Raw genomic sequence first — 21,961 nt, 5'->3', positions numbered from 1 at the left:
AAATGCACATGGGGTCATTACATCCCCCATCCCCACCCAACTGGAGCTGACTGGTAGTAAGTATATCACATGGCAGGAGATCCGTTTAGCCTAACAGAGGGTAGATGGGCAAATGTATAGGGGGGAATCTGCACAATCTCTGAGGGGGACACCATGTTAATTCAAAGGGACTTCTAAACTATCTCCCCAAGGATTTAATGTGTCACGTTATGCATTATGCAGTAGTCACCAACTTGATTTTCCATGCAAGAGAAACTTACTTTCTATAGTCCACAGGTAAGTTGGTGTGCTGAAACATTTCTCATCGCAACTCATCAGGAGTGAATAAACCCAAATGAGTCAAGAGTAGAGGATATGGAGATGGTCTGGACGTATTAATATATATTGTATAACCTCACAACCAGAGATAATTCTACTATCCCACCAACACAGTGCTATAAGACAATAGTGCTTAGAGATGTGACCTTCCCATTATTTGCAGGCATACACACCGGACACCTAGAAATCAGCTTACCTTGGCACCCTTCAAACATTAAGTTTGAGCAGGGCCCTCCTCACCCGTTGTCTCTGTTAGTCAATTTGTTATGTTACATACTACTTGTTATGTCCTGTCTACTCATTGTACAGCGCTACGGAATTTGATGGCGCTATATAAACAATAAATAATTACTGTTTAATGGTCCATCAACAGGGCCAGACTAGTGATTAAAATGTGTCCCAGCACTTTAAAGCCAGCGGCCAATCAATTATGTGTGTGCAGCTGCTGGCTGTAATACATGCAGCCACATGCTATGCTCTTACAGCCAGTGTCCCTCCAGTAATTTGCCCACTTTGCCAGATAAGCAGTCCGGCCCGTCCATCACAACAGTTCTATTGTGACCTACTAATGGTGACAACCAAACGGTTCTGCAGTAGAGTCATTGCAGCCCCACACAATGCATTTTTTAATGCTTCTCCACTTAAACCACCTGATCGCCCATTTCTAGTGACCATCTTTCTGTGAATCGTTACTGACATTATTCAGAGATTTCAGCTTTGATTAACCGTTGAGGAAAGCATCAACTGAGATACACAGATGAGAAATAGGAGCAGAGTCCATACTCTTCACCCAGAGCTTGGTGCAGAAATCCTTAGCTGTGGGGTCAAGCCCTGATAGTCCCAGTTATGTAGGTGCAGAGGCAGCGAACCCAAAACATGATGGTTCAAATTTATTACAAAAGCTGAACCTTGTAACAAGTTAACATTGTGCTGCATCTAAGATTGAATGTACAGCTATTATGACAGGCAGATGACAGGCATATGTATATATATATATATATATTATATGGACAAAAGTATTGGGACACCTGACCATTACACCAACAGGAACACTTTGATGACATTGCATTCTAAATACATAGACATTAATATGTAGTTGGTCCCGTCTTTGCAGTTATAACAGCTTCTACTCTTCTGGGAAGACTTTCCACAAGATTTTGGATTGCTTCTGTGGGAATTTTTGACCATTCATTCAGTAGAGTATTTGTGAGCTCAGGCATTGATGTTGGAGGAGAAGGCCTGGCTCACAATCTCCTTTGCAGTTCATCCAAAAGGTGTTCGATGGGGTTGAGGTCAGAACCCTGTGCAGCCGGTCAAGTTCTTTCACATCAAATTCATACAACCATGTCTTTAAGGAGCTTGCTTTGTGCACTGGGGCACAGTCATGCCGGAATACAGAAGAGCCTTCCTCAGACTGTTCACGGATTACAGTGGCAGGAAGCGTCTGTCACTACAAGTGAACGCAAGTCGGTGGCTAGCGGCCACTTTAATCAAGTCGGGATGGCACAGTGCGAAGCATCAGCTCACGCTAAATGTCATTCCGATCACGGCGTTGAAGGAGTCAATCCTATCGGCGCCCTGGAGTCAGGGAGGCTGGCCACGCCTTCTCACAGTGTTTACTTGTCCATGGTGGCAAAAGTTCAGGCTTCCCCTGCTGTAATTGGCTGAGTGCATTGTGCGGCCACGCCCCTTCCCGCGATTGGGCTCGGAGTTAAAAGGAAGAGCGAGTGTCAATCAAACGGCGGCATCTGTATAGAATGTCAATATTTTTCATGCTAACGCGCGTGTAGAACCAATTATTCCGCGAACGCGAATGTAATAGCGCAATGCTTTCGTTCTAAATGGAATGTGATAATTACAGGCCCACTAACCACTGACATTATCTGCAGACTGCGACTCTTATGATGCTCAGCCAGCCGTTTGGGGACTTACTGTAATGAGTACGTGTGAACCCCGAGGGGGTTTATCTAAGACTCAGCAACACTATGGCGCTGATATAGGTAATCCTGCCCCGCAGAGTTTACATTCCAGATGGGAAAATGGAGCCCCGTTTATGAGGTCGTGCAAATAAAGCGCGCGTCCTGCGGGGGGAATTCATCGCTTCCGTCTTCAGCTGTGTGCTTCTAATCGTTAATGTTACTATGTTTTATATGCTGTGCTCTTGTTACCGCAGGGGCTCCATAGTGCGTATCGGGGTAACTGGGCGAGTTACTATGTTACTATGATAGAGTAGGGAGACCGGACCCGTTTGTTTCCCGAGCTGCTGAAATTAATGAGACCGGCCCCAGATGGGTGGGACGGACGGGAGGGGTTGGGGGTCGTTGTTGCAGTTTTGGCTCCGTTCTCACACTAGCAGGGGAGGCCCTGCTGCCTAATCTCAGGCCCATGTCTCCAGGCTGCTCCCACACACTGATAACCGCGCGCTCGGTCTCGGGAATTCCTCCGTCCCTCTGAAGGGGCAAACAGGCGCCAGCCTCCTAACCCCTTCACTGCTGGAGGGAGACAGATCCCACACACGCAAACGGCTCTCTTACTCCCTTATCACTTCAAGTGCTGGAATATGGCGGCTGCCTTAACTGTGAGAGACAAACAGCAAGAATTAAGGTTTTATCCCCCCTCTAAAAAACCCGTTACTTGCCCCTTTTTATTATTAATATCGGTCACATGCAGTGTAAGAATATAGTATCTCAGTCCTCTAGTAATGGAAAAATGAGCGAAATGTTCCAAGTGGGAAAAATCAATCTTTCTATTCCAGTTTATTTTTGCCAAAGCTGCCAGCACCGCCGTCTGTGCCAAGCATTTGGCCACCGAGGGCACTGGGCTGAGGGTAATGTGAGTGACTCACACCTCTCTATAAATGAAATTGGGCTTCATTATACATTATGAAAGTCCAACCCCAGTGAGCTTCTGCTGCAGGAATCACTTGCTTGGCCCTGTATAATGTATAAATCCAGACAACACCAAAGTGCTCTCGCTGTAATTGATGTGTAATAGGCCCCTGCAACCCCTACGGTTTAGAGGACCCAGACATCTTAGGGGTGCCCAAGTGGAATAATGACCCACTCTGCAAGCATGCGTAAGATGTTTATTTTTCTTTAAATTTGACCCTTTATTATTATTTATTGTATAGCGCCATCACATTCCGCAGCGCTGTACAATGAGACAGTTCTTTGCATGCACAGCAACATGTTCAGAGACACAGCTAATATGATTCATAACTAGGTACATGTATGTGTGAGGGGAGAGGGCGTCAACAACCTTTCGGAGGTCCCGGCAATGTTTGTCATGCCATTGATGAGCTTGTGTCAGCTCCGTTAATGATACCAGGTAGCAGTGTCTTTTAGGTGACATCAAAGTTCTAAGAATGGGGCTCCTGGTCCTCAGAGCTCGCATTCCAATAGTGACAGTAGAATCTGCATTTACAGGGTAGTGCATGTGAAGACCTTATACATGCATACAAACATCTACGTGGACTATATGTTTCAGTTATTTAACGAAACAATGACATATTTGTGTTGTATTATCACATTTATCATAGGTTACAGCTAGAGAGGGGATACTAGGCAGCGGAGAACAGAAAATGTTTTCCTGAGAATCCTTAGGTCCATCCAGGGAAGGGAAAGTGTCCGTGATGAGGTTTAGGAAAGTTCATAGAACATCATTAAATGGTCCACCGCAGACCTCAGCAAATGTCCACTATGAGCAATGTTGATGCCGACCCCTGGTCCATCCTTGCAAAACCAATGCCCTAGGTGCAAAGGCGATGCTCCGTCATAGGATTTCAAAACCGAGAGCTGGTGTACACATCTTTGTATTACTTTTTCTCTTTGATGTCCAAGACAATCTTTAGTTTTAAGGAGACCTTCATACAGGCCTCTGCTTTGGACCCCGTGTGTCTGCTAGGTCTCTAGGGCAAGGTGACTTCTGTAACTGGTGTGTTCTAATCAATCGTTTTGTCCTCCTATAAAGTGGACAGACAAATGCTATCAGATATTTAAATTATACCCTGAGCTACCCCTATAAGAAGTAGCCCTAGGTCTGAGAAACACCTCTATGGATGTCCCATAGGGTTGGAAAATATGACTTATTTAGTTACCCAAACATTTAGTTTAGATTTGATGTACTAGTATATTGTAGAATTTTTTGTAGAATTTTCACTAAGTGAAAAAATGGTGGATATTTTCTGCCAAAGACGGTGTCCAGAAGATTATAGAGACGGGTGATGCGGCCTCCCCCCTGATAATTAGAACCCAAATGTAAGACAGCCGCAGACATTTCCTCCGTCAGGTTCTATGGGCAGTAGCCCAGTGCAAGTCTTTACAGATTCCAGCACAGAACAAGCAGTTGCCAGGACCAGAAACCTCTGAAGGGAAGCAGAGTTAATGCGATTTCACAGGGCTGCATTCCAGGCAGGTTAAATAACCAAAAGAAATAATCAGAAATGGATGGAGCTGGAACTGCCTGTGGCTGTGACAGAAAGCAGAGGAGCTCCTGTAGGGGGAAAGAGGGTAGAAGGAGGGGTGAGGTTTGGCTCAGAAGACCTTTCTGTCCTTTGATGTTTGAGATGTTCAGAAGATGCTGATTCTGCTCCTGTAACCATGCCCCATCACTGAATGTCTGCATTGTTCCTCCGATCAAAATAACATGACTTGGGTTTCTGCAGAACTTCATCACCACGCTCTACCCATTCACTGCCAAAGTGGGATTAGCTCGCATAACAGTGCTTCATTCATCTTTGGAAGGCAAATGGTTAAAAACCTACCATGGCTACATTGGATGATATCAGCGGTATTGTTTATATATATATTTTTTCTGTTAAATTTCCAAAAACACAAAATTACCATTATAATACAAAAAACTTAGAATGCCATCCAATTCAAAGCCAGATTTGGGAAGTGTTTCCTATTTGCTATCGTGTAGCTTATTACAAACCACTAAATATATAAGACTGGAAAAGTAAGAGAACGGTTAGGTCGCTGAGCTCCTTAGATGGAACTAATAAAGCGCAAAAAAAACTCTGTCCTTTTTTACAGGGGGCATTCGTAGAGGAAACTGGTGTTCTATGAATTTCACTGCACAGATTAAACTATTTGACAGTGAAAAAGTATATAAACCAATGTCACAATTTGCTCATGATTTCAGATCCGGTGACATAGCTTTTCCATGTTAATTTACAAATACTAGACCACTTATCCTCTCTTACTTGTGGCAGTAGCTTTGTGAAGTTTGGCAGGGTACTTTCCACTGCTTACACCCCCCTCCCCCTTTTTATTTTTGGCCTGTTCACCTCCTCTCCCAGGTGCAATGCTTGGGATGAGGTAATCTCCAGTCTTGAATGAGACGCTCAGTTCCATAGGAAACTGCAGGAATTTCTGTCATTTGGCAGAGGTGGTTGTACCAGAGCGGTGATCTCATGCCCCGCACAGTAGGGCTCCTCACTGACCATGCTGACCGCTGTACAAACTCTAAGAAGAAAAAAAAGCCACATTCTCTGAATTGTCCATTTTACTTTACTCCAATTTCGAAGCAACCATTCGGTGTATGTGCATGAATGGTGGAGGCTAATACAGTGACAGAACTTAAATTAGACAGGCAAAAAGCTATCCTAAATGCAGCGCCGGACTGGTGATGACGAGTTGGCCCTGGCACTTTAAAGCCGGTGGCCATCTGATAAGTGCGGTGACGGCTGGATTTGAGCAGCCACATGTTACAATTTGTATGCTCATGTAGCATGTGGCCAGGAGTATCAATCCAACAGCCACACGCTGGAGTGGCAGATCTGATGAGTATGGGGCAGTGTAGCCCAGTGGCTGATGGGGCATTTGCCTGGTGTGCCAGATGTCCATTGCAGGCCTGCCTGAATCTCAGACAAGACCAAGGACATAGTCTGAGTTTTAACAGCAGGACAAATGGGCAGATTAGACAGGCAGCAATTCTATGTTTAATGCACTCACAGTCACATACTCACAACACAAAGGGGAAAGACACCATGTTTTGGGAGAAATACTGTTTGTGTATTCTTTCACCAATTATCCCTTACCAGGGGTTGCAAATAGGGGCAGTTGGCACAGAAATGGTTAGGAGAGGGGAATACCACGAAGAGGGTTTGGACGAGAAAGAGCTGTTATGGCGGGGCTTTGAAAGGGGTTGGTTGGAAACTATGTAGTTGAGTACAACAAAAAATCTTATATGTTTTAAAATTCTATCACAAATAGTGATATAAATCTGGCTAATAAGCTCTTGAGTTGATTTCCCGTTTTACTTTCCAACACTTATAATAATGTAAGTGATATAAGGAAATAATTTACTTGTCCCAAGGTAAGCAACCTTCTGAAGTTCCCATCAGTGGTTTATTTAATAGGGAGAGATGACTACACAGGCGCTGTTTAATGTGCTTGTTCCTTGTGAGGTGGGAATGTGGGAAAGTAACATATTTTATTAATTCATTTATTAATAACTTAATAAAGGCGCTGCTTCACTTTTATAAGTGATGTATCTGATGCTTCACTTTTATAAGTAAATGAAGCATCAGATACATCATTCCTAGTACGGCTCAATGCCCAACCCTTCCCAGAAATAATTCTTTAATATTTTTTTCTAAGTGGAACACAACACATCACGGGTTGTGTAATGAGTTATGAATTGGTATTTAACCCCTACATTGTACCAGACTGACTTCTTTGCCATTTTTAGCATGTTTGTTCAAACCTCTTGCGATCTTTATCACAGGAACACAGATTTTGACAACAGATCAAGTACACTTGGCACATTCGAATGTACTAAATGAATATACTGATTCACCAAAACGTGAGTCATGATGTAGTATATGTCACAGGGATCAGCTTTGCAATATCATTCCCTGTGTTCCAGCCTTCACTGTAAATTAAGATAATAACAGGTAGGAACTGGTCAAAATGAAAAGCTGACAAACTCAAAGAAAAAACTCCAAAGCCTCAGACGCTCATTGAAAATATGACAGTAAGTGGAAGCCTCAAGCATTGAGAAGGCATTCTCATCCCCTGGATGGTGGAGACAGTGAAAGGCAGTCTCACTCGTTGGTTGGTGATATCATTCAGTGAGAAGACACTCTCACTCACTGAAAAGCCATGTCACGCAATGAAAACCAGTCTCATTTACTAGAAGGCCACGTCCCTCAAGGAAGTATCACTAAATGGAAAACCGTGCCACTCAATGGCTGTCTCAATGGAAGGCTAAGCTTGAATGGAAGGGCAGTAATGTTCCATTCTCTAAAGTAAAGTCTGAAATAGAAGAAATAGGGCACAATCAGTAAGATATAAAATACAGGCATACATCACATTATCGTACACAATGGGGTCCAGAGCATCTACTGCCCTGCAATAGGTCATTTCTATCCCAAAATGCAAATCGCACAAAAGACGCTGAAAAGACATGTTGTTATGTGTCTGTTCTCACGAAGCAAGCGTGGGGGAATGCTTGTGCTGTAACTTTGTCCTTCCTCGCGGGGGTATGCTTGTACTGACATAAAAAAAAACAGAGAAGTTTGCTGCTTCTGTCTTATCCTTACATTGTTGACAGCCACTGAGTAGATACTAACCTAGCAAGCATTAAAAGATGTACTACTCCATGTAACTGCTTCTTCACACGTCAGTCCTAAAACCTTCTCAGCCAGGTGCAGAAAACAAACAAGCAGCTCCCAAACAGACAGCAAATCTCTATGCTCATGCAACCAAGCAAGTGAAGAAACAACAAAGTACCAGCCAAATGCAAACACACCATAGCTACGAGCAATCCTGGGCCTCAAACACTGGCGGCTATACTAGGGCTAGGCAAACTGAGACTTAAGGTCCCATGGCTCTGTCTGGAAAAGGGTGATGAATATTGTTGCCCAACTTTTGACTAACCCATTAAGAGCCACAGAGGTATGTAATGCCCGGCATAGTGATGCACGGCCCTCTCTCTAAGACATTTGGGAATACACTAAATCATTCAACGGACCTCATGGAAGATATCTACCAGCTGGTGAGATTTCGAACTGAAATCTCTCCAGTGAGAATACCTATGCTGCTCTATGGTGTCTATTCGCCATCTTTCAAATTAAGAATACATCTTTTTCATGGAAGAGAAACTACTGAGTGTTTAGTTTACTGCTTAGAAAATATCACCGCTGTTTATGAAAGCTCTATAAACATACTGCTACTAGATAATAAAGGAGGGCTTTAAAGCAACCTTGTATGGTATACAAATATTCAGAAAGAATGAAGGTATGGGTAATGAAGCCAGACAAAAAGGATTCTACGGATTGCTACAGAATTCTGGTAATGCATTTCAGCAGCATTAGGCCTATGGAGTTTAAATGTCATTTTAGCTGAGTTGTTTACTTCCCCTCCCCACTACAGCCCCATCCAAATTTTGATTATGATCAAATTCAGGCAGGAACAAAAAAAACTTTTTAATTGTGTGGCTCCTTGGTGCACAGCGCTCCCTGCTGGACAGTATGCGTAACGACGTGAAGCATTAACAGATGAGAACATCTAGTTATTTCTTAGGAAATTGAGAAGACTTGTTAAGAAGGACTTTACATAGTTTATTACATAAACCTCATAGAAAAAAGCAGTAATTGAACAGGTAACCTCAATCAATCGGTAAAGGCATGTGTACGGGACAACCACCATGAATAATATTTGAGTGTAAACTGCTAATTTGGTTTTATGCCTAAAGCAATTTGAACCCTCAGGTTACGGGACATTTCAGTGTCATTATAAAGACAATACAAACATAGGGGCGCATGTACATGTGGGAATGTCATTATAAAGGCCAGGTGCCACCACAGTGCCTATGAAAAACGCAGCTGCAGTGGTAAAAATGCTTTCTCTTGGCCATGGTTGAGGAAACATAAAATAGAAGCATTTACTGTAGGAAGCAAGGAGTGTACAAGTGTGTGAAGTCTTCAACCCTTTTTGCCTGGGTCCACTGGTCCCTTTTATCCAGCAGGGTCGTAGGAAGGTTTACTCAATCCCTTGTTGATCTGCATACTGGGAAATCTGCATACTGGGAACTTCTCAGGATAGGCTACCAGGAGCTCTCCCTTTTCTGGGGAGTGGCTTTGTGAGGAGGCAGGGCTATCCCCGGAGATGTTTAAATGGGTTGTGGAAGTGAGTAGCGAGTAGGCGTGGTTAAACATCGCTCTCCTGTCCGGAGAAAGAGGAGAGTGACCTGGAGAAGCAGGAAGTCCCCAGTTATTGAGTTGAAATTATATCAGTTGATAACCACAATAACCACATTTTGTCCTGACCTTATCACCCTCTCCTCATATTCCCTTTAAAATGATCCATAGACATAGCCTGAGACCGTTAGACAAGCTACTTACCCAACCGGTGTGTCCCGCTCCGCCATAGAGCAGCGCGTCCCATGTCAGCTGGTGTCACCTCCATTGCCGTATCAAGTGTCTGTTCAGTGGTGCTGGGTAGCCACCAAGCAGGGACTTACCATTGCACACCCACATGTCCTGCCATTGCACACCCACAGGACCTGCCATTGCACACCCACAGGATCTGCCATTACACACACATAGGACCTGCCATTGCACACCCATAGGACCTGCCATTGCACACGCACAGGACCTGCCATTGCACACGCACAGGACCTGCCATTGCACACCCATAGGACCTGCCATTGCACACCCACGGGACTTGCCACTGCACTCCTACAGGGATTTTCCTATGTCAGGGATCCTCTAGACAACTGCTGTTTCTGGTGATAGTGTATCTCGCCCCTCACTGTCGGTACCTCGGTGTCATGGCCTACCTGAAAGAATTCCCTCATCTCTACAATATCAGATAGGACCTAATCTACTAATCTAATACATTCTATTCCAGATTTTTTTTCATCAATTAACACAACTGGAATCATCTTTTGCTTTAGTTATACTCAAAATATGTTCAGCTCATTCAACTTGATTGGCTGGCCTAAATTGGTCTATAGTAATCCAGTTTGTGAGGTTTATAATCATTGTTTCCACTCTCATTCTGTTTAAATGTCTGCAAAATTGTCTCCGACTTTCCGTTATACACACTCCCTGTTCAAATCACTACATATAGCGGCCACCTGTTGCCTGCAGTCACACTGTATGCTTCATAGTGCTAAGTATATGAATATTGTGCTGAATTATGCAGGGTTGCGGTTCTCTGTCGAGGAAGTAGTTAGCGTTGGTGAATTTGCCAGCACAAGACTCATTAGTTTTATTCTCAGAGGGCAGAAGGACATCGCTCCAGCTTCCGAGGGCCCCTAATTGAGTCTGTTTCCACCAACACAAGCTGTACAACAGGAAAGTTTTAATTATAGAGCCTGGGTGGGTGCAGCGCGTCCCCCACACCTTCAGACAGCCTGTCCATTCCACTCAGGCTTTGCAACACTAAACACACAGCTTCACTCCCAGCTTTATTCCTGATTTCTGGTGTGGTTGGGGAATTCGGCTGGGAGGGCCATGGTTAGTCATGGATGTGTTCTTGCTACTTCCTTGACTCGTGTAAGTCTGGCACGTAAGCAAAGAAGGCAATGGAAGTTGCGATCACAAGATGGGCCATTGGACGCCGCGGCTAGCGTTGCCACCATATAAGTTTAGCGTCTATTTTCTTGTGCAACACTTTATTATCTTTTTTTACTGTGTTGCCCCTATAAATGATACTAGTTTTGACTATAGACTTTATCTAAAAGGGAAATTCAACAGCAGCTAAACAACAAATTTCTTTTCTGTATACATGGACACCTACTCTCCCAGCTTTTATCACATACCTCAAAATTAACTGATGCATTCTACGTGTTGTCTTATTTACAATTCATTATTAAATCTCATGATCATATTCTGTGTCATGAAGATGTAGCCTCCCCGGAGTCGCAGATTTATGGCCTCTAACGAGCTTCTCCTGTGTCCCGGGTATGAGTTCCCTGCAATACTTTGCACTATCCAAATCCTCCCATCCAGCTGGCTTTTCTCTGTGTTCTGTGGGTCTCAGCTAATTTTCCCCTGCCTGGATAGTTCTGTTTTGTTAGTAGTTTTGCTGTATTTGGAGATCTGCAGGACGAGATGCTTCTCTCGATTTGTCATCACACTGGGTAACAGTGACACCATTTGTGTTTGGGGGCTGATAATTCCATCTGAGTCTATGGGGAAGACTGCAGGACGATATCAGAGAGCATCATAGGTAAGCTGGATCTTGGTACTGCTGCCCCTCACCTAACAGCCTGAGATATAGTGAAACCTACAACAGCACAAGCAGAGAATTAACAAGGAAAATCAAGGAAATCACATGAAACACGCTTGATAGAACGTTTTGTCAAAACCACGCTCTTTGGCATCTCATTCTGTTCTTTGTGGAAAAAGAACCTACTTGTAATTCCTTTACCTAAGTACCTAAAAAAGTATAGAACCTAGAATTCTAGTACAGAATCTTTAGTGTTATTATCTCTTATATCAGAACGTCACACTGGCCGTAGACAGTGCAGGTGGGATTTATATAGTGGTACATTAGAAAGTAATACTTGGGGTGGTATTTAAATAGCAGAGCTCATTCTATACCTTCTTACTTCTACCACTGGACCTGTTTGCAGAATATAAAGATGCCAGAATTTGTTTTTAAACCTGAGGCACATTGTTTTGAAAAAATTGCAGCGTAATACCTATAAATTAGTGCCAGATGTGGCAGTTTATAAAACATTATTTTTTTTCCTGCTTATGTTCCCTTTTTATTATTTCTGCAAAAATGTTAGCACTAATCTAATACAAAGTGAGCTTCTGTTTTATCTACACCAATACAGGATGGCTGATAATATAGGATGGCTGGTAATACACAATAACTTTACATATAAAAATCTACATCATTTTAGACATTGTATGCTTAAACAATATTAAAAGAAAATTTGATTTCCTTTTTATTTAGGCACAGGTGTCAATAGGATGATTTTTTTCTGGTACTAATAATTGAATATGTATAGAATTTTCTAATATTAATTTTAATATATAATATAATTTTGTCACTATTATTTTTAGCATTCTGTCACTTTTATATACATTGTAAATGTATAATTAGTAAATATGTAGAATTAAGGATATTAATACACAAAGAAGTTGGGACATTTATATAATTGGTTTATTGTAGATCACATATGACATGATATAGTTTAATTTTCTTCTAAAATAATTAATAGTTTACTCTGTTCCAGTAATTTGTATGGAATTATATTTGTTCATTATGCCTTTTGGTATTAGAATGGTTAGAAGCAAGAGGGGTGTACTAATAGACCCTGTAGCACCCGTGGCAGAGGCTTCCAGGTCATAGAGGGACCCCAAATCTTCTTTGTTCACAAGTGGTCCCTTTGAAGCTGTCACTAATGACACTGTGAATGAGTCCTATAGTGATTTATTGCCAGGCGTGCACAAAATGCTTGTTATCAAACCACTGACATATGTTACTACAAACCTTGTTTTTATATGCTCCCTAAAATAACCATACATCAGTACCAATTTAACACATGCGCAACAGCGTGCTCCAAGGCAGAGCCACTTATATTGAAACAAGATACCTGTATGAATAGGGCACAACACAGCTTGCAGGGGCCCCAACATTTTGTGTTACGTCACTGAGCAGCACGCGGATCTGCAATATATTAGCAACCCCTGTGGGGTTCTGGCTTCTATGAGGTTGAGCCTTCGAGTCACATTAAATCCTCTTACGCTTATAATATGGATGCATTCCGCAAACGTTTTCTCAGCTGCTGAAACATAGGCGTATTAAAGTCTGCGAGGATTTACTTGTCCCATGCCAGCCGTGATCCCCCAAATCTTAGAAATCCGCTGACGTCTCTTCTTTGTTTCAGACCGTACGTTCACAGCTGGGAGAAGGTTTAATATTCTGTCTGGAATGTAACGGACGTCACCGAGGTAGGGGCAGATCAGAGGAACGGAGAGCTGGATTACTGATATAAATATGATCAGGTGAAAAGCAGTACAGAACTGAAAACACTTTGTGTTTCCAAATGGTACCCAGTGTCACCATCAGTGAATAAGACTTGTGTTGGGCGGTTAGACTGTAACCCATCTGCCGTTCTCATCTATTTAACTCACTTAGTATCCTGCATTTCTAAATTACAATATACATTCATAAAGCTGCGAGCCACTGCTTTCACTAAAAACTTGTTTTTAAGGGGTTTAGTGGGCTACACAGCTGTTTCCTATACTTATGTTCTTAACTATCCAAAATAAGTATAAATTAAACTTTGATGCCTAATTTCATGATGCCCTAACAACAGGATGCTGATCCTGAGCAATGTATTACATGTGGATAATGGGTACACCTCTCCTGATCTCTTAGTAACAGAAGAACCCATTATTACACTTACAGAATGATGGCCTGCATCATTTGGATGCTCCAGGTGCTTCCCCTGATATTCTGCGCCTGGGGAGAAAGTGATTTCCAGTGGACGCAGACGGACCGAGGATCGTTTTATTATGGAACATTCCCACCGAGTAAGTAACACGTGAAGCCCAGTCAACCCGGCATCCATAGCCGAGCATTACGTTCCATGTGTATGCACGTGTGTTATGCCATATTATTTGCACCATTTACATTGAAACAATTAGGCAGGAGACAGACCATGGGTTTATTAAACGTTTGCATCATAAACTAGATAAGTCGGGACACTCTCACCCGAAACTCTCAATGTTTTATTTATTCGCCCCCGATCCAGAAGATGACGCATTATCTTTGCTCACATGTTGCCTGTTATTTTATGAGGTAACATCCACCTTTTAGAGATTTATACTTGGAGGCACAAAACCAGAATATGGCATCTTACAACAATATAGGCATTATTGTATGAACGGTGTCCCTCATCAATAGTCTACATATTGTATACAGGGAATAATTTCATTCTTATGTCTTCCACATCTCACAACCATTACCAGTATGGGAAGAGGGTGCCGTCAATATACAAACCCCTATATAGACTGCTGTGGCCCCTCTGTGCCTGGTGCCCTGGGCATTACTCCCCTACTTTATCCCAAATTTACAATGATCTACCTGGAATGAAGTATCCCATTTCTCTATCATATGAACACTTAATGCAAATACAGGTATTTTATTAATGCAACTTATTACTGCAGTCATTTCCGAACTCCATACCTTGTAGCCAGTCCATAACTCCAACATGTTTGATGCCAGTGTGTTCTTCCTGGCAAAATAACTGAACATTGGAGTTGGATAACTGAATGGGGTAATTGAGACAGAACGCCATGTTCAGGCGTTTCTTAGTTTCTAGTGTTGATACTATAGCCCTTTATTTTTTCTAATTATGTTTTTTTAATCCTGTTTTATGTTTCAGTCTGTAATGTTAGGTTGCTGTTCTGCATTAAGATTGCTTTCAGAGACATATTTTTGACCTGTTGTTTAGCCAAAATCATAGCTTTTAGCATGAATATGAAACCTTATGGCAGAATTAAAGTATTTATTTTAAAGTGGATTTTCCATTAAATATTGTATTTACAGTTATGAATACCTAAAATTACCACGCATGAAAGGCAGTGAGCAAATTCCTGCCAAGAGTCTTGGCATTTCATAAGCCATGCCCTACCCTAGAACATTGCCATGGCGGCTTTTAATGGCCCTTAAAAGCTCTACTTTAATGCACTTCATTATTAATCTAACAATAATACAGATATATGAATCTCCCGTAAAGGGAAGCTGCACCTATGTCCCCATCGGTTCTGGAATAACATTTCTCATGACGCTGCCCTCAAAAGTTTACAGTTTATACCCATAACCTAAAGGGTCTGCACATCCCATGTACATGTTGGACAGTACTTGTCTTGCGATATACAGCCATTTTTTCCAGGGCACAAATAATTTTCATATATATTGCTGACTAGCATATGTTACGTGCCCCGTTCAATACGTGGGATACATAAATTAACAGAAATTATTTTGTCCTGATAAGAAATAAAAAAATAATAAGAAAATACCAGCAAGACATACAACAACCTCACAGATAGAACCTGGAAATGAACACGAAGGGTGCGTTTTCGTTGTTCAGCATGAATACCGAAGAAACGAACATGGCGGCGGCAAAACGTACACGAAGCACAGTAGTGGATCTGGTAGACAGCAACCCTAGCCATGGCTCGATAAAGACCATAAGGTCGAAACGTTGGCCGTGTTGCTGAATTAAATATACCTCACTGAACTACTGGAGTGCTGAGCGACTTTATTTGTGATATTTAGGGGTGCTGGTGGAGCCCGGTTAAAGCAGCAGAAATATTGGAGTGCTGTTCTGCTATTTATACATTAGCATGCTATATTAGCCTATATTAGATATATCTCCCATTAGTATTCACATTTCAACATGGAATGTCAGAGCAGAAAGCGTCGTTAAGAGTAAAGCTCTATCAAGAATCTATATATCAAACTCACATTGCCCCTCTCTGGCCCAGCATTCATGTGGGGTGTGGGAAGCTCAGCATACCAGACGGAAGGAGCCTGGGACACAGACGGGAAAGGACAGAGCATCTGGGACGTGTTCACACACAAGAAAGGGAAAGTATTTATGAACCACACAGCTGATTCCTCCTGTGATGGCTACTACAAAGTGAAGGTGAGATCAGCGAATAGAAGCTGGCGAGCTCATTATATACGTCTAGATGCCCTGTTATGTCTTCTTTCTGTCCTAGTCTCATACATCCCTGTGTTTCAGGATGATACAGAGCTGTTGAAGGAGCTAAAGGTTTCCCATTACCGTCTATCTATATCGTGGCCTCGTATTATTCCTACTGGGGTTCGTGGTAAGATTGTGAATAATCATCTTTACTGCAATAAATGTTTCACCATGTATAGATTCCTAATTACAGAACTGACGTAATGCTACAACTAGACCGGACTAGACTACCCCATAATACAATCACGTGCTCTAATACATGTGCCTATTTACTACAGGACTGCAGGTACTATGCACAATAAAAAGAGCTGCATGCATAAGAATGGCATCTAAATGTATAGATAAAGTCTTACAGTTCGTTCACTAACACTGGGGTAGTCCAAAAATGATAGTTGACCCCAAACTTAGTCCTCAAGCCATACTTCCCAACCAGGGTTAGCTTTAGGGATTCTGCAAGAGGCACAATGAGGAGTGAGCCACTTTGTGATCACTGCGACCATGTGGTGCCCCATAAAATGAGGTCTTCGCTGGTGAGAGTTAGGGTTGCCAACTGGTCGGTATTTCAGTAGCACAGGATGCTTAATGACCTATGGCCCTGTTACCCACAGTATAGTTTATTTCAGTATATCAGCACAAATAACAAGATTTCAGAAAGACTTGACCCCTGACGACCAAAAATGGTGGCCACTGCTGTATGACGTGACATCTCTCTATTGTGTTATATTAGGCTGTTATAAAGGAACCTTAAACTTTTTTTTTTTTTTTTTTTTTTTTTTTTTTATCAAATGTTTATTTATTTGTTTTTTTTTTCCAGAAGCATAAAAGGATACAGAAAGGAAGAAAGGGGAGGGGGATATTGCACAATCACAATAACATTTAGTACATCACAGTTTTACATTCTCTTTGATTATCCAATATCAAAAAAAAAAAAAAAAAAAAAAAAAGAGCCGATGGTACTATTTATAAGATATTATAAATATGGTTGATTTTTGATATCCAGTCCTCATATATTGATTTTCTTCTATAGTGATTCGGACCCATCCAACCTAAACCTTTTTCCATATGTAATTGGAATAATAACTGATTTTTATATTGAATAATGGAAAAAGTTTGGTTGCTTTTCCAATTCCTGGCAATTAATACTTTGGCTGCCGCCATCGCATGAGTTAATAAGATTTTCATTTCCATAGATATACTTGTCGGGAATATGTGGAGAAGTGCACACTCAGGGGATTTCGTTATTTTCCGATTAATTAATTCTGTGAGGAGGTCAAAAATCTTATCCCATAACTGACTAACTATATTACATGACCACCATATATGTATATAGCTACCTTTATCTTTGGTGCATCTCCAACATATATTAGATGACCCGGGGTACATTGAACTCTTATCGGAGTCAAATACCAATAATTTAATAATTTGAAGTAATTTTCTCTAATCGAAATTGAATGGATAATGTTATGTGTAGAAGAGATTGCTTTTTGCCAGTTTTGTTTTAAAATCGGTATTTGTAAATCTTTTGTCCATCTAGAACCTTAAACTTTTTATTGAGCCAAATACACCAATAACCTTTCAATATTATATTACATAAAAAACAGAGTACTTTATGTAAAAGATAATGACAGATTATTTTATGGAACTAATTTACAAATTGCCAACCGATTCTGCAGGATTCTAGAAAGTGTACAAAGAGGGGTCAAGTAATACATTGAAACTGGCAATGATGAGGAGGAGGTTGGTAGCAGGTGGACCAAGACGGACTAAATATCTGCACAGTGGAACAAGGAAAAACGTATCTAATAAAAATGTTTTAGAGTATTATTTTGTAAGTCATCACATTTAAACATCATGCTTGCAATGACCTAAAACTTCATGTTTCCACAGCTGAAAATGTAAATGAGAAAGGGATTAAATATTACAACGATTTAATTAATGGCCTTTTGGAAAAGAACATAACCCCTGTGGTCACACTGTATCACTGGGACCTGCCACATGTGAGTCTACAAAATATTCTGTAAGAAACCTGTAAAAGTTTATATATGTTAAATATTATGTTCTTATGACAGCTAAAATACCAATTGATTTCTTCGTGATATCCTATCCAGAATGCTACAATCATTACTAATCGGCCTCACCCTCTAACATCTTCCGCTGCTCCAATCCATACTGGACGCCTTTGACAGAACCCATCGCTCTTCATCTGCCTCCAAATGGAACCTTCTGTCCCTTACTTGCAGAGCTCTGATACCCTAAATCTCTTATCTCTAAATACCCTCCTAACTGCCCTCTTTACACTGCCCATTATCACTTCTCCCCACGCACATCTCCGGGATTTTACCCAATTTCTTACACTTTGCCGACTGCCTGCAGGTTACAGTTGCCTAACAATTTCTGACTCTTTCTATGCTGCCGAGAGAATGGCATACATGAAACACATGAGATTATGCACTAATCAGTGAATTTTATGTTAGTTGCGTTAAAAAAATAATTCATTTTTCGTCATGCATTATGAAGGGGTCATTCTGGTCTTCTTGCATGAGAAACTTGCTAGGGTTGGCTCTTTATGATAAATGGTTAAAGGTTTCATCCCAATCAACATCCAGCTCAGTTACCAAATAATAAACCAGTACTAATTGTTCCAGTATTACAAGTAACAGAGACATACCCAATTAGAGAGTTCTCCCTTTATATCTTAAAAAAGATCTCCCCATGTAATGTTTCTGAATTATGGCTTTTTTAGAACCTGCAGGAGAAGTTTAATGGCTGGCAAAATATCAGCATGGTCACATACTTTAACGATTACGCCAACCTGTCCTTTGAGAGGTTCGGAGACAGAGTGAAACACTGGATCACGTTCAACAATCCCTGGGTGAGTTAAATTTACTGCCAACGGAACCGAGATTGAGGACTAAATGAACTTACTGTCCCTGCCCAGGCCATTCTTCTCTGCCGAACCTTTTCTGCGGGGAATGTAAAGTTGCGTTCTAATTCGTTGCGATTGCACAAAGATTAAACTCTTTGTGTTGCAATATGACAGCTAAATATTTTTCTTTATAAACAGGGGCATGTAGGCACTTCACATTCCAAGCCAACAGGCCTAGTGATACGACAGGCCAAAAACACACTGAGTATGTTGACTGTACAACAGTACCCTCCAGCTAATCCTGCCCAACGCTCACTTGTACTCAGTGAAATGTGCTTTAATAAGAGCCAACAAAGGGCAGATAGGATGAATTGCCTTTAGTAATCCTGGATAAATCAGACTTATCATGACCTCTTGGCACGTATTCAGAATTGCGAGAAGGAAGCATAAGATGTTAGCCCATATTTTTCAAGTCAAGCAGGCAGATGTCCTGCTGCTCCCCCCCATACCAAAAATAGTTATTTCGATAATTTTTACAAAACTACAATGCTGGCTTCCACATTTAGTATTGTTAGCCCACTTTGGGATATTGGTTCCCATCTGGCTCCATTTCGTAGTCTTGGGGAGCTGTTTGAACACTGTGTGCCATGGCTCTCATTTTCTAGGTTATTTTAGTAACTTTAAACTGTGTTGGGCTTATCCCTACCAGCTGCTTTCACATGTGTGATGTTGGGGCAAACAGTCACCACAAAGTCTGCTACACTGGAAAACAGACACTGCTTACCCACCTTTGTATTCCAGTCAGTGGCTGTCGAAGGGTTTGAGACTGGAGAGCATGCACCGGGCTTGAAGCTGAGGGGCACGGGTGCATATAAGGTCGCCCATCATCTTATCAAGGTAGGAATTCTTTAGAACAACTTAACAGCTACATTTATTTTGTAATCTAATAATTACTTCTAACACTGTATAAACAGGTATCTAACTGATCTGTTTTGACTTTTCTATACGTGTGTTACAGGCTCATGCCAAGGTGTGGCACACTTACAACAAGCATTGGCGCAGCAAGCAGAAAGGTAGGACCTAGACACCAATGTATATTTCTGCACCTTCAGCACATTGATGCTGTTATTGACCACATACAGAAGTTATTAGCAAAACCCCTCCAATGGCCTTAAAAGATATAAATCTTTCCCATAACACCAGAGAGAGAATATGCCAAAGATTTATGAGTATCTAACACGTCTAGCTTGGTGTCCTATTTTTCCTCGCTTAGCGTTCTAGAGTAATAAAATGTATAGCTGGTTCACATATTGTCTTTGTTATTGAGCAATTTGGAAAACAAAGGCAAACAAGAACACCTGATTTTGAACATCTGGATCCCATGGTTTGCACGAGAAGTTTGCGTCAGTCACAGTTTCTCTGTACTTGCAGGCCAGTGGCTCTGTATTATGAGGAGGAGCAAAAAATACATAAAAATGTCTGCCGCTGTACACAGCACAGCTAGCAAAGAGATGAACACAAGGAATGTCATCTCTTAATTCATTTCTCATGGTAAAGTTGCCTGTTAAGACTTGCCCTGTGTAGTCGGCCATATTGTAGATCTAGACTAGAGAGATGCTTCCATGCTTTTCCTGTAATGCTCCAATCGTCATGCACAGCTCAAGGATGTAATGGAAGCCTAATCAACACTCCGTGGCACCATAGACAAGGTACCAGTTTGTTCCCCTGTACCCCCTAATTGCTTTACAGCAGCAGATCACTCACACACCAGACCTGCCATGTCCCATGCACATACACAATACATAGAGGTGCCACCCAAAGCACCTTGGTCCCTGGACTCTGGAAGCTCACCCAGTGGGCTAGTTAAATATCACCTAGACCAGCCTCACCTTAATAACATAAAATATATCTTATATCATAGATGTCATTCCATTCTTGTTATATGGGATTTAGAAATTATAGAGAATCATGTATTTTTTCTGTTATAGTTTCAACAGTTCACCTACTAAGACATTACAACTTTCCCCTCCAGGTATGGTGGGTATTTCACTAACCACTGAGTGGGGAGAACCTGTGGACATCTCCAGCCAGAAGGACATTGAGGCCGCTGAGAGATTTGTCCAGTTCAATTTTGGATGGTTTGCTAATCCTATTTACAACGGAGACTACCCACAGATCATGAAAGAATACATAGGCAAGTGAGAAACTGCACACAAACTGCACACAAACGGCTTCACCATGAATGTGGACACTGGACTCATGGTTGAGCTGGGTTGCTGTCTACTTGTTAAACGAAAAGGTCATAGATAAAAACTACCGTATTTCTTTCTCTAAATGAAAATACACTGCTAAAATACAGTACAGCTGTCACTTCATATTAGATTTGGTTATTAGTCAATATGATTTTAAAGTAAGGTTATTTTTTTTCTTTTTCAGGTCAAAAGAGCGCTCAACAGGGTTTGGGCATGTCGAGACTTCCAACCTTCAGCTCACAGGAGAAGAGTTACATCAAGGGTACCAGTGACTTCCTCGGAGTTGGCCACTTCACCACAAGATACATCACAAGCAGGAATTTTCCATCCACCCAAGGTCCCAGTTACTTCACTGACCGGGACCTAACGGAGCTGGTAGACCCCAAGTGGCCCGAGCCAGAGTCTAAGTGGTTGTATTCTGTGCCGTGGGGCTTCCGTAGGCTTCTCAATTTTGTGAAGGTAACTAGCATAGGGGCATCTGTACTACAGACAATGAATATGCTGTTGCATTGTTCTCAGTATCATACAAGCACATTGTTTCTCTGAAAAAACATGCATGAGGATGAAAGGGAATCTCCCACCACTTTTTATTATCAGATTAAGAATAATTTTGCAAACAGTTTTTTAAACAGTTCTAGTTTTGCACAATACGCTTTCAGACAGCTGCATGTTAACTATTAGTATATGTTTTAGCTCTGTTATCATAGCCCAATCAACTAGACTAATATCCTAACTCTTTATCACGTTTCCTGCTGTAAACAATAGAATGGCTCTGCCTTAATCACCCAGCCTCATATTCTGCCTATGGTCTAAGTACAGACTTTATTAGCATTGCCAAAAA

General features: G+C 41.5%; 1 protein-coding gene across 1 annotated transcript in view; it reads left to right on the top strand.

Annotated features, from left to right (window-relative positions):
* Positions 1–11,450: 11,450 nt before the first annotated feature.
* Positions 11,451–21,961, top strand: part of LCTL (lactase like) — a 16,405-nt gene continuing 5,894 nt past the window's right edge. Inside the window, exons 1-11 of the mRNA XM_053464309.1 lie at positions 11,451–11,501; positions 13,174–13,237; positions 13,698–13,822; positions 15,782–15,942; positions 16,042–16,129; positions 17,890–17,999; positions 18,746–18,874; positions 19,670–19,765; positions 19,887–19,941; positions 20,901–21,062; positions 21,305–21,579. Coding sequence (XP_053320284.1) covers positions 13,699–13,822; positions 15,782–15,942; positions 16,042–16,129; positions 17,890–17,999; positions 18,746–18,874; positions 19,670–19,765; positions 19,887–19,941; positions 20,901–21,062; positions 21,305–21,579 — 1,200 coding nt within the window. The 5' untranslated portion in view covers positions 11,451–11,501; positions 13,174–13,237; position 13,698. The remainder of the gene's footprint in view (positions 11,502–13,173; positions 13,238–13,697; positions 13,823–15,781; positions 15,943–16,041; positions 16,130–17,889; positions 18,000–18,745; positions 18,875–19,669; positions 19,766–19,886; positions 19,942–20,900; positions 21,063–21,304; positions 21,580–21,961) is intronic.

This window comes from Spea bombifrons, chromosome 4, assembly GCF_027358695.1.
Source record: "Spea bombifrons isolate aSpeBom1 chromosome 4, aSpeBom1.2.pri, whole genome shotgun sequence".
Taxonomy (NCBI): Eukaryota; Metazoa; Chordata; class Amphibia; order Anura; family Pelobatidae; genus Spea; species Spea bombifrons.
The sequence above is the reverse complement of the archived record's forward strand: the minus strand, read 5'-3'. Positions and strand labels throughout refer to the sequence as shown.